Genomic DNA, 13,118 nt, shown 5'->3' with positions numbered 1-13,118 from the left:
AGAGAGAGAGAGAGAGAGAGAGAGAGAGAGAGAGAGAGAGAGAGAGAATGTTTTAAAATATGAACATCTGAAAATTCAGAGAAGTATAGGAAATGCTATTGCATCCTGACAAAATGCTTATTTCTTTGGAAATAAATTAAAATTAAAATAAAACAAAATAAAAAATTCTTCTCTTTGAACAGGGAGACAGGCAGTTAGAAGTTATAACTCCAAAGTGATGCTGAATGTGTCCCCCTGTGACCTGTGTGACGGAGAACAACAATGCAGCCTTTGCAAGGACAGTTCCCCAAGATTATTTCAACACTTTGCAGTAGTTTCCTTTTGGTGCTTCTTGTTTCACTTCTCCTTGCAAATTTGGCTGTGATCTTTTATTTTGTGAGGGGTATATTGGGATTTCCATGGATGGTTTGTATTCATAAGTTTAATTCATCTTCTGACTGTGTTTAGAGTTATCTCTATGGGTGAAAATGAACACATATCAATGATCAGTTTCATTGATATTTCCCTCCCCTCCCACATCAGTTTTTAAGAGAAATTTTTAATCTAACGGATTTGAAAAGTAATCTCAGTGTGCCTTACTTCCCTGCTCCTACCCTTTTTTTTCTCTCCCAAAATGTCTTTGGGCTGTGTGTAAGGTAACTCCTTCCAGTGTTAAGAATATTTTGTTATGAGGGCTGCATTTATTTACTGTATTTGACAAATGAAACAGGTTCTTACTGAGAACAGCTGTATATTACTGTTAGGACTGGTATGAAAGGAGCTGCCTTTTCTCCAAGAAAAAAAAATGCTTTTGTGAGTGGAGTCCCTTTAAAAACTGGGAATGAAGGAAAATACAAGGAGGAACTTGTTTGGGCCCCACACTTATTCTCATGGCCTTAACTTGTCCTTTCCATCCTTTATGAGTTTAGTTCTTTCCAGAGTCTGAGGTACTGAAATAAAAATTTACTGGATTGGTTCTCTTCCTCTAAATTCTCCTAGTTTCCCCAATTCTAATCATTTCTTCTTTTCTTTCCTTGGTCTCTCAGATTCCATTATAATTCAAGTATGAGGGTCTGAGGCTGTTCCAGTAGAAACCAGATTTAGTGTACACTGGAGGAAACTTGACCTGAAGACCATGATTTGGTTTTTAGGGTTTACTGGCAGCCCTGGGGGGAGGAAACAGACCAGGGGTGTGTTCTAAGTTTCATACTGAAATCATGGGGAATATTATAGCACCACACTAATCAGTGTGTGTTTCTGGGCAGAAATTTGGGGTTTGGTCTACAACTAGAAGACAGATACCTGCTGCCATAAGATTAGGCAATTAATATGGAGTAGGCTGGCAGTGTAGATAGAATCAAGAAGACTTGGGGTTCAGATCCTGCTTCTGACACATACCAGCTGTGGCCATAGACAAAACATATACTTTCTCAGTGCCCCAGGTCTCTCTTTAAGACTATAAAACTATAAACAAGTTGTTGACCTGAATCATAGGAAGAAATTCCTCACACCTATGAAATGACAAGTCTGGAGAAAAAAAAAATATATATATATATATATAACAAGTCTTTCAGATTAATTTTTATATATAGTCTCTTATTGCTTATGGAAGTTTTGATTGCAAAAGTCAACTATTGTATCTTAGGAATCTGGGAAGTGTCAGTGCAGTTATTATTTGAATGAATACAATGTATGTGTAGAGAATAGTTTCTTATGCAGTGGCCTAAGAAGAGAGCAGGTAACAATTCAATCAGTTATTCCAGTAATTTTTGTTTTCAAGGAGGGGATGATATCTGCAAATGAGTTGGTACTCACCCAAAATAACTCTTATCATCTATGGAAGGGTACTTGACATTTTGTATCATAGGAACACCCACCTTATAATAACAATATTACATATTTATTTAGCACTTCTATAGTTTACAAAGTGCTTTTCTCACAACACCCCTGGGGAGGGAATAAGTTTAAGTAGTAATAAGTTCATTTTATAGTCACTTAGAATTCCACACCAAGAATGATGTAAGTATAGAGCAGTTAAGTGACTTTACTGAATCTGAGGAATGAGGGGACTTGTCCAAGGTCATTAGTAAGTGGTAGAGCTAGGAGTTAACCAAGGTCTCCTGATACTTGGTTTACTGTTCCCTTCCTCTGGGCAACTCTTGGTTCACTGTTCTTTCCTTTGAGCAATGCTTTTTCCTTTTAGATGGAACTGCCTTAGAATAAGGCTACTTCAGCAAATAGTTCCTTAGATGCAATCCCAAAATGGCTTTATACTTAATTCTACTCTCTTAAACACATTATTTTGAGTTTTCATTGTCAAAAATTATTCATATGGGGTGCGAATGTAGTATATATAGAAACTGGAAGAATCGAGACTATGTTCTTGCCCCTCCCAACTCATGCTATCATGTGAGATGTTGGTAACTTTTCCATACTCTGCTTTTTTCATTTATAAAAGTCAGCTGCTGATGATATTTTCTGTAGAGTCAGCTGGTATAATGCTGCTGAAAGTGAGGTAGAACAGCCAAGGCACGATGATGCAGCTCAGTTTTGTGAATGAGCTTCAGTCCTATCACTTTGTTTTCCACGCTAGGCCTGTCTTCGGGTACTTCCCTGCCTAAGATGTGGGCTAGTTTTAGGATTAGTGACCATTATGAAACCTCAGGTATAATAGGGATACGATAATAGTATTGGTTAATAGTAGTAGCTATTGATATTCCTGGAGGTGGGAGGGGAGAAGTTACATGTATACCATGATTAATGAATATTAAGGGATAAATTACCTAAGTCTTATGAAACTATGATATCTAGGTTTTCAGGTATTTTAAAATTAACTTTAAATTGCCTTGTCTTCTCTCTTGTTCTTCCACATGTGGACTGGGTAATTCCCTAAGACTCTAAAAATTCCCATCCTTGCTTTTTTAACCCATCAGTTGTCTACTGGTCTACCAGAGGACCATGTCCCATACCTTAGGAACCTTAGAAGCACTAATTGACACAACTTAGGAATGAATAAAAAAGCACCTTTACTTTTGGAATTCTTCATTTTAGCAGTTTGTTTTCCACAAGTATAATCAGAAGTCATTTAAAAAGTTTCATTTTTAGTCTTCTTAATGGTAGGGACGATCAGGTAAGTGCAGGACCTCAGAAGCTTCCTTGTCCAGTCTTCTCATTCTATAGAGGAGAGATCGGAGACCCGGGAAAGTAAAGTGACTTGGTTAAGGTTAAGGGACTTTGAACCCTGGTCCTCTGACTCTGGAGTCAGCTTTCTTTCCACAGTACCAGCTGCTTCCTAAGGACAGATTGAGAAATATTCTACTTCCATGGAATCCTGGAATGCATCTGGCTGTCGGTTAATATTCTTTTTGGTAACTTGCAAACTATGCTTAACTCTTATTCTTTAAGAAAAAACCCCTCCAACTAAAAAAACAAAACAAAACCTCAGTCCAAATATAGGATATTTTAACAATATATTAGTTACTTTTGATAACAGTGAAAATATATTGTCATCTCTCTTAGCCAAATCAAATTAATTCTTTATGCTTTGTCTTAAATTAAGATAAATAATACTACCCCTGACCATGAGACATTGACATGATTTTTAAAAACTCAGTTCTTCTAAGGGGTAGCTAGGTGGAACAGCGGGTAGAGCACTGTGCTTAGAATCAGGAAGACTCAATCCTGAGTTCAAATCTGGCCTCTGACACTTATTAGCTGTGTGACCCTAAGCAAGTCACTTAACCCTGTTTGCCTCATTTCCTTATCTAGAAAATGAGATGGAGAAGGAAATGGTAAATCACTCCAGTGTCTTTGCCAAGAAAACCCCGAAGTGGGGTCATAGAGAGTCTGAAACAGCTGGACCATAATTACGCACCACTGCCACCACCACCACCATGGTTCTTTTAAAAAAAATAAAACAGGCTAATAATGTAAAAACATACAGATAATGTATCCACTCTTCTGATACTATCATATAAACCAGACTAATTCTTGAAAATGCTTTTAGCTTTTTTCCTTCCCTATTTTATTAATCTATAATAGAAAATCTTTGAAAAATGAATTGTTTCCAAAACTAAAAGTGTCGATTTGTATCCAGAACTCAGATGTCTATAACATTTTAAGGTTCACAAAGGCTTATCTCACTTCACCCTGTGAGGCAAGGAGTGTAAGAAGCATCTTAAAATTGTAGATTTAGAGCTTGGACTTAACTCAAGCATTTATTAAGCACCCACTGTTTTCTAGGCACTGTTTTGGGGCTGGGAATATGAAGATAAATATTGTCTATTATCAAGGAGCTAATAGTCTACTGGTCACTGCCAATGCAAATTTAGGTGGTCCAGACTTCATTTTATAGATGGGGAGATAAGGGCTCTGAGGGGATATAACTTGCTGAAGAACACACAGCTAGTAAAAGTGTCTGACCTGTGTTTTGAACTCGGGTCTCCTGACTCCAGGTCTAGGATGAGTTCCACTATACCATATGACCTGTGCCAGTACTGTGTGCTTTAGGATATATCATTTCATTGTGTAGTGCCTCTTTGTAACATTTATAGTAAATGATTTAATTTTCAGTTGAACTTCAAAACATTTTCTCATTTTGGCTTTGGCTTCTGTTTAGCAGACAGGCAAGGCTTTTCTAGTATTTTCTTTGGATTTATTTTTAAAATAACAGGAAGTCATAGCACACTTTTAGTAACTCCCCAAAGCACTCATCCATTCCATATCAACACATGGTCAATATAATTATAATGCAAATTAAAATGCCATATGTGAATAAGAGAATAAATTGGCTTGTTTCATATTGGAAATAAACTAGCTAAATTGGTCACTTTGGGCCATCAGAAATGAGGATAAAAGCATGTAATTCCACCAACCACCCTAGAACATTAGCTAGTGAATTGGAACCTTTGACTACTATTTCCTTAACTGTATTACAATGATATGCCACATCATAGGGTACTGTGATGTGTCCTCTGTGATGTCATATCATGCCATGAAATAGGTTCTCATTTTTATTTCAACCATCCTAATATTCATAAAAGGAGTGTTTCCTAGGCTCTTTCTGACTTCCATTTAAAAAAATCATTTTTGTGTTAGGTTATAATGTGCATATGTGTGCATGGGTGTGTAATTTATATTTTTTTAGTAATGACATTGAGGTATGAGTTACTTTCTATTTAAAAATTATCATTCTGTGTGAGTGAATTTGTCATGAAGATTAGAGTTACCATCATCATATCAGGCATACTGAATAATTATCCAGAGGGGGCAGTTTCACATCCTATCCTCCTTATAGATTATCTTCTGTAATTTCCATAGGACGTGACTCTTGTCTGACTCTTCAGACCTTTGGCCTCTTATATCTGTCCTGTATGCCCTTGAGGCGGAAGGAAGAAAATGAAAACAATGGTCTCTTGCTTGAGTTTCCTTTAGAAGTTTTGAAAGATTTTATTAATAATAGCTCCTCCCTACTTTACTTTGGGAAATAGTTTTGCCTACGCAAAGAATACTGTTAAAATACGATTGACTGTTTTTCTCTCTGAGGACAAAATTGTGATGTGTTTAGTAAGGTCATTCTATTTGTTTTAATTTTAAATGTTTCATTCCATACTATTCCTCCTTTTCTTCAAACTGTGTGTTATTAATGACCAAATTAAAATAATTACCTTTATTATTCAATAGAAAACCATGGTTTATCAATAAAAAGTTTAAATCTGTTTCTGTTCATTATTTGTGTAGTATGTTTCATGATCTCCACAAAAGGGCTTACAGTACATATTTCTCACTTACCAGCAGCTATTTCATGTGGGTCAGAAGTGGTATGTTAAATTCCATGGAGAAAGGTACTGTTTAGTTTGAAAAGCCCCAAGATGTAGGGAGGAAAAAAAAAGTATCAACCTTGGTTCTTCTTCACCTTAAACAAAGTAGGGATCACGGATGGTTTCCTCTTTTTTCCCCCTGTAACTTATGTCTGGGAAATATGAAGAGCAGAAAGAAATGGAAGAGTTTGCCTATTCAGAAGTGGTGGCATTTTGGGTATGGCAATATTGCATGTGCAGCAAGACATAACTGGTTGCTCTCTCTCTCTCTCTCTCTCTCTCTCTCTCTCTCTCTCTCTCTCTCTGTCTCTTTCTCTCCCCCCTTCCCCCCTCCCCTTTCTCTGTCTCTGTTATAAGGGACAGCTTGTTGGGGAAGAGATACATTACAAAATGAAAATGATGTAAAGCAAAATATAACAATAAAAATAAAAATTTAAAATTACAAAATCGGAGAAGGAGAGATGAAGCCTTTAAAAGAAGGACTCTACTTGCCTCAGGGAACATTATCCATGGGCTTCTTTTTCTGAGCTTCAAAGAGCACATATGCTAATTTAACATGGATCTAAGATTTAACCAGCATAGGGATCTCTTGTGGAAACTCCCTTCAACAACACAGATTTCAACCCCTCCATGAGTGAGTAGCTAAGTCCTAAGTATTTGCTAGAGATGTGTAGAATTTAATGACTTGTTATATAGTTACCACACATTAGAGGCAGGCTTTTTTTTTTTTTGGCAGGGGGGAAGGCAGGGCAATTGGGGTTGAGTGACTTGCCCAAGGTCATACAGCTAGTAAGTGTTAAGTGTCCGAGGCCAGATTTGAACTTAGGTCCTCCTAACTGCAGGTCTGGTGCTCTATTCGCTGCACCACCTAGCCGCCCCTAGAGGAAGTTTTTTTTTGGCTTTTTTTTTGGAGGGGGGAGGGTAATTGGGATTAAGTGACTTGCCCCGGGTCACACGGCTAGTTTTTGTGTTAAATATCTGAGGCTGGATTTGAACTTAGGTCCTCCTGACTCCAGGGCCGATGCTCTATTCACTGAACCACCTAAACACCCCAAGAAGCAGGTTTTAAACCCAAGTATTCCTAATATCAAGCCCAGCCCTTTGTCTGCTATGTTGCCCATAATAAAAGAAATTAATAATATTTATTAGCACAATGTCATCTCTAAACTGGGGCATATGGAAGGCCCTGGAGGAACAATTTTTCCATTTGCACTTTTAACTTTAACTCAACCTTCATAACTGGTGAAAGAACATACGTCTCCCTATTTTAAGTCTTCTTTGATATTGTTTAATCAAAGGCTGCTGAACACAAGTTATCTCTATAGTTGCATCTGTCCAGGAATCTTATATGATACATATATACCTGGGAACCAGCCTTTGAGGCTATATTTTCTTCTATTGAGTCCAGTTCTCTTTTGTATAAATTATAATTGCACTTTACATTTCTGAAGAGTTTCTTTCCTCATGGCAACCTTAAGAGGTAGCAGGTAACTTAAAATGTATTTAAGACTTGTATGCTAAGTTTTCTGTTGGCTGCTGTTGGATATTATAAACTTGTCAAAGACAGTTTATAAGCTTGAAAATAGGCATGGGGTGAAAGACTTATACAAAGTCACACAATTTGTAGTGATCAAATCACTGTAAGTTAAGCTTTTTAATCCTCTGTCTAGTGTTAGCTTTCAGCCTACAACAGTATCTTCCAGGCAAAGGGAAGGCTTTATCTCTAGCAATGTCTGTGTTCCAGACTTTTTTATCCTTTCCTGAGACAGTGGTTAAAGACCATGAGAAAAAGATCTTGCTTGATTATAGCTTAGGAAAGAGGAAAAGATAAGTAGGTGGACAGAAATAAGAGAGTTGAAGGGAAAGTCATTCAATACTTAAATATATGATATGGAACACAATTGTATAACATTGAAAAGATTTGAACTTGGTAGCATAGACATATCCCTTAACAAGCCTAAGGGAATTTGAAGACCTTCCCTGTCCCCTAATAGTCTGAATGCAATCACATGGAGCCAGTGATGGGAGGAGTTTGCTAAAGGGTGGAGCAGAGCCCACAGGAAGCTGGGAGTCAGAGCAGCTAGTCAGTGGGAGAGAGAAGAAGCACCCAGGGTGACTAGACCTAGGCTTGTGAGTGTTTGTTTGTAGGAAGGCTAAAGGATGGTATGGCTTCATACTGTGCTATGGTGTATTACTTCTTTGCCACTATGATGGATTTGACTTTCTGGTGTTAGGATTTGGTTTTCTAGTGGAGGAATAAATGTTTTGCTTCTGTATTCTCTATGGATAGTCTGTTATATTTTGTGATTGAGAACTATGCTGGCATATTTACAGGCACTGTTGGTGCTGTGAATATTACAACCTCACATGGTTGTTGTGAGGACCAAATGAGACAGCATATATGAAGTGCTAAATAAGTGCTAGCTATTATTAGTGGGCTGCATTATTGACGTTTTCTCCATTACTTTTTAAAAGTCTAAACAATCAGTGAAGTTGTCAAGTCTGATTTGTAGCGTTTGCCTACAAAATGCTCACATTGAAAATTTAGCCATGGACTCTCTTGAGGTAAGGACTGGTTCCAACACATCCTTGCTTGTAATCCTAAAGGAGTCTAAACAAAACAAGCCCACTAAAAGCTGGGTTCTTCAAAGACTTGGCTTTTTAGCTTTGTGATTAGCACTTGGACCAGGAGTCTTTGGTGTGTGGGAGGGAAGAAGAAATGCCTTCTCTGGGTATGAGAGAATTGAGTAGAAATGGGCAACTAAAAAGCAAGGAGTTAAGTCTTCGTTTTTGTTTTTAAGTGGAGCCCCAGAGAATGAATTGACTCTAATTGGGGGAAATCTAATTCAGGTTGGACCTGTTTTTCTCTGTACCATCACAGAGCTCCATTGTGTTATGTGCCAGACACTGTGCACTTTACAATTATTATCACTTTAGACACTTTACAATTATTATCTTATTTTATCCTTACAACCTGGGAAGTAGGTGCATTATTGTCTCCATTATACAGATGGGGAAACTGAGGCAAAGATGAAATGACTTGCTCACTGTCACAGAGATAGTGAACTCAGGTCTTCCTGACTCCAGGCCCTGGCACTTTATTGGCTTGACTGTGCTGCCTAGCTGACTGTAGGAGCTCTGAGGAAAAGGAAAGTAGGAAGGTGTTAGATATCTATCTATATAGTTATTCTCAGTAATATCTTAATATCAGCTGACAACTTCTATCTCTTTAGAAGGGAGAGGAATGATCATTACTCCTTCAGCCCACCTCTACCCTCACCACCGTCTTCCAGTCACAACAATAGGTCTTGAGAAAATGGGCAACAATGAGATACGAGACTGCATTGAGAAAGCATCTTTCTGTCGTTAATGGAGGTGGCTCTCCTTAAGCAGAATTGTTTTGTCTCTTGCAAGGAGGGGCAACTCCAGTGCCTATCAGATCTGGCTTAGAGCTTAGAATGTAGCTCGTATGATGTTGTCTTTAGCCTTTGGTGGAAGTGCTGAGAAGCAGGCTGTAGAGCAGAGATTCTTAAACTTGGGTCTGTGAACTGTAAAAAAAAATTATTTTGGTGACTGAATTTCAATAGAATTGGTTTCCATTGTGATCCTATGGATTTTATTTTATCCACTTTAAAACATTCTGAGAAGAAATCTGTAGGCTTCACTAGATTGCCAAAGAGGCACATGATCCAAAAAGGGGTCCAGAACTCTTGCTATAGAGAATTTAACACATTATAGGAGATGGAATTTGTGGAAGACTTTCTATAGAAAGATAAATTGAACAAAGGCTTTTGGTTTCAGGTAATTTGTTGTTGTTCAATCTTTTCAGTTGTGTCTGACTCTTCATGACCTCATTTGGGATTTTCTTGACAATGATTGTGAAGTGGCTTGTTGTTTCCTTCTCCAGCTCATTTTACAGATGATGAAACTGAGGTAAACATGGTTAAGTGACTTGCCCAGGGTCCCACAGCTAGTAAGTGTTTGAGGCTGGATTTAAACTCAGTCTTCCTGACTCCAGGCCCGGTACTATATCTTTATCTATTTGTCTGTCCGTCCATCTGTCCATCTGTCTATCGTGCCACCTAGCTGCCCCTATTGGGTAGCAGTGACTCATCTTGGACACTTGAATTAGGTGCCAGCATTTGCTCAGGTAGATACCGTGTTTCCCCGATAATAAGACCTATCCCGAAAACAAGCCCTCCCCTTACTGTGTAAGATTCCTCTAAAATAAGCCCTCCCCCGAAAATAAGCCCTATTGAGATTGCTACTGTAGTGAAGGTGATCCCCTGCACTACATGCTACATTATGGTACCCTCTGTATGCACCGTCCCCCCCCGTGAAACGCACGCCACGCTCCGAGCTGCAGCAGTGAGCGCATCATCCTGTTCTTCCCCAGTGATTTGCGTGCTGGCGCCATTGAGAGCAGAGCCACGGAGGAGAGCTGAGGCAGGACAACATAAGCCCTCCCCTGAAAATAAGCCCTCTGGTGTTTTTCTTTAAAAAAAAAATAATAAGACAGTGTCTTATTATCGGGGAAACACGGTAGTAACCACAGCTGGACTCCATTTGGCTTGTGAAATTCCTTTACTGGTTACTTGACTTACTCTTTGGGGTGTATACTCCAGGGCACTTTCATTGAAAGGGACTGCCTTGCTTGACTCCTCGAAGCCTCTATCCAGATCAAGACAGCTATGCTACAAGTATCCTATGGCCATTTTGCAAAAGATTCACCTATTGCTGGAAGGCTGAGTCTGAAAGGTGGTGGAAAAAAAGGTTAAATAGGGCACTCTTTATTTTTTTTCCCCTCATCACCTTTAACAGAAGTTTTTTATGCTACCACTGTGATTCCAGTGGTCCTGTTCCCTCCACAATTGAAACCCAGGCCTCTGATGGCAATGCATGTGACATGAAGCAGCTGGTGCCACAGTAGATAGTATTGGACCTGAAATCAGGAAGACCCGAGTTCAAAATAGGCATTGGATAATGTGTGACCCTGAAAAAGTCACTTAACCTGTGCTTGCCTCAGTTCCCTCAACTGTAAAATGGAGATCATAACAGAGCCCACCTCATAGAGTTATTATGAGCATTAAATGATAATGTTTGTAAGAAGCACTCAGTAGTACAGTTCCTGGCATAATAGTAGGTGCTAAATAAATATATATTTCCTCCCTTCCCCTTACCTGATCAGAATAGAAATAGCAGAAAGAGCTTTTAAAGTATACCCAGGTCTTTTAAGGTTTCCTTGCTCTTTATTTCCCCCCCCTTGTCTTTTCTGGTGATCAGAGAGCTTTATGATGCTACTTTTCACATTCTCTCTCTTTCATTTTTTTTGAGGGAGAAAAGGCAAGGCAATTGGATTTAAGTGACTTGCCCAAGGTCACACAGCCAGTAAGTGTCAAGTGTCTGAGGCTGGATTTGAATTCAAGTCCTCTTGATTCCAGGGTCGGTACTCTATTCGCTGTACCACCTAGCTGTCTGCACATTCTCTTATTGTCTTCAGGACTGGTTTATGGGCAGGGTGGCAGAAAACCAGATTTGTTTTTCCCCCTATCTCTTCAGGCCCATTCCTGCTGGTAAACCAGCAGCATAGATACTTTGAGGAGCAGAGGAGACCCCAGACAGATTCTGTCTCTGTCTCACTGTCTCCCTCCCTTCCTTCCCTTGATTTGGAATTGGAAAGAAAGTCTGCATGGTCTTATGCCTAGCCAACTGGGCTCAGGAGATGTAGCATGATTCCATCCTGTTTTCAGGCATACTTCTGTGTCTGTGTCTTTAGGATTATTGTTAAGACATATTTTCCATTTATAGAAGTAACTTTTGATGGATTTGTATGTTTATACCAAGTTAGAACTTTGCCAAAAGTTCATGCATTTGCTAGTCCTCATTAAATGTCTCCCTCAAGCAATATTGTGGCTTTATCCAGGGGAACTTCAGCCAGCCAAGCATCCTATTGTCCATAGCCCAAAATATCCCAAGTTACTGGCTGGAATAGATGGTGAAAGGTGGAGCTCACTCTTTTGTCCGCCAAAATCTCTTCTTGCAGCAGTGACTTTAACAACTCTGGTGGAGAAAGTAGACAAGACAGTGTGTTAGGATAACTCTGGGATGTGATCATGTAGACTGACTTGGATGGGCAAATGCTCAATTAATTCTATTTTACCTTGAAGAAAACTAGTGTTTGAATCCTGGATTAGGAAAGCTTTTTCCTCAAATGTTAGGGATTATTAAAAAAAAAGTCAGTATTCTCCAAGTCAGGAAGTGACTTTAGAGGACTCTGAAATATTTGCTTTTCCAGTTACCTTTCAGTCTTTCAGTCCAAGGCCATTTTCCTAGGGAAGTGCAAGTGGTTTGGGGGGAAGGAAAATCACAAGGGCTAAAGCCATTCCATGCAACTCAATTGCAGACAGCCTTTTCTCTGGATCGAGGAATGATTCAGGTTTTCTTGCTGTTGAACTCCCAATATCACCACTTCAGAATTTTGCAGATGCTGCAATAAGCTCAAGTTAACATTTAATGAAATGTACAATCAAATTTGACTTTCTTTAGCCTTCTGTCCCAAAGTACATTAAAAGGCAATATCAGATATATAAAAATACATCCTTTTTGACCGGGTAAGAACCCAAATAGTCCACTGTCTTATCTGTCTCTTAAACTTCAATCGAGTCTATGTGCTTATTTATCTTCTCATATCATGCCATCTCCCATCTCTATGCTTTTGCACCAGCAGTCCTCCATGCCTGTAACACAGCTTCTCCCAACCCCAGCATCATTAATTCCCTTTCTTCCCGTACAACTCAACTCAAGTACACATTCTACATGAAATCTTTACTGATACTATACACCTACCTACTCTTATTTCTTCCCTTTAATTACTCCACATATTTTTGTATTTACTACTTTATGTTTCTGCTTTATATATTTATAGATGTGTTTGTTGTCTCTCTCATTTGAAAGTAAGCTCCTTGTGAGTAGAGATTGTTTCATTTTTTGTTATTTACATCCTCAGAGCCTAGGACAGCACTTGGCACATAGGAACTGTATTCAAAAACCCATTTTGGGTTTTTGAAAGGCATCCCCAGAAAGAGTTTTCCATTGTATTATTCTCTGTCATTAATGAAATGTTGCTATGTTTTATTCACAAACCTCAAGAAATTTAACCTCTGAAATGTTTCCCTTATTTTGGTTTAGTAGCTCTTGTTTCAGGCTGGAAAAGCTGTTACCTGTAGAATCTGTCTTGCACTTTTAGAATTGTTTCTGAGCACATGCCTTGAAACAGGATCTCTCTCTCTCTCTCTCTCTCTCTCTCTCTCTCTCTCTCTC

At 38.8% G+C, this 13,118-nt stretch overlaps 1 protein-coding gene across 4 annotated transcripts in view; it reads left to right on the top strand.

The window, feature by feature from the left end:
* The window catches only part of CD109 (CD109 molecule), a 183,488-nt gene extending 177,782 nt beyond the window's left edge, over positions 1-5,706 (top strand). For all 4 annotated transcript variants that reach the window (XM_069067023.1, XM_069067021.1, XM_069067022.1 and 1 more), the window contains exon 33: positions 183-5,706. In XM_069067023.1, the coding sequence (XP_068923124.1) occupies positions 183-364 (182 nt within the window). In that variant the 3' untranslated portion in view covers positions 365-5,706. The remainder of the gene's footprint in view (positions 1-182) is intronic.
* The last annotated feature ends 7,412 nt before the right edge of the window (positions 5,707-13,118 follow it).

This window comes from Petaurus breviceps, unplaced genomic scaffold, assembly GCF_028583685.1.
Source record: "Petaurus breviceps papuanus isolate PSGF00001 unplaced genomic scaffold, PetGlider_PUasm1.0 90734, whole genome shotgun sequence".
Lineage (NCBI taxonomy): Eukaryota > Metazoa > Chordata > Mammalia > Diprotodontia > Petauridae > Petaurus > Petaurus breviceps.
The sequence above is the reverse complement of the archived record's forward strand: the minus strand, read 5'-3'. Positions and strand labels throughout refer to the sequence as shown.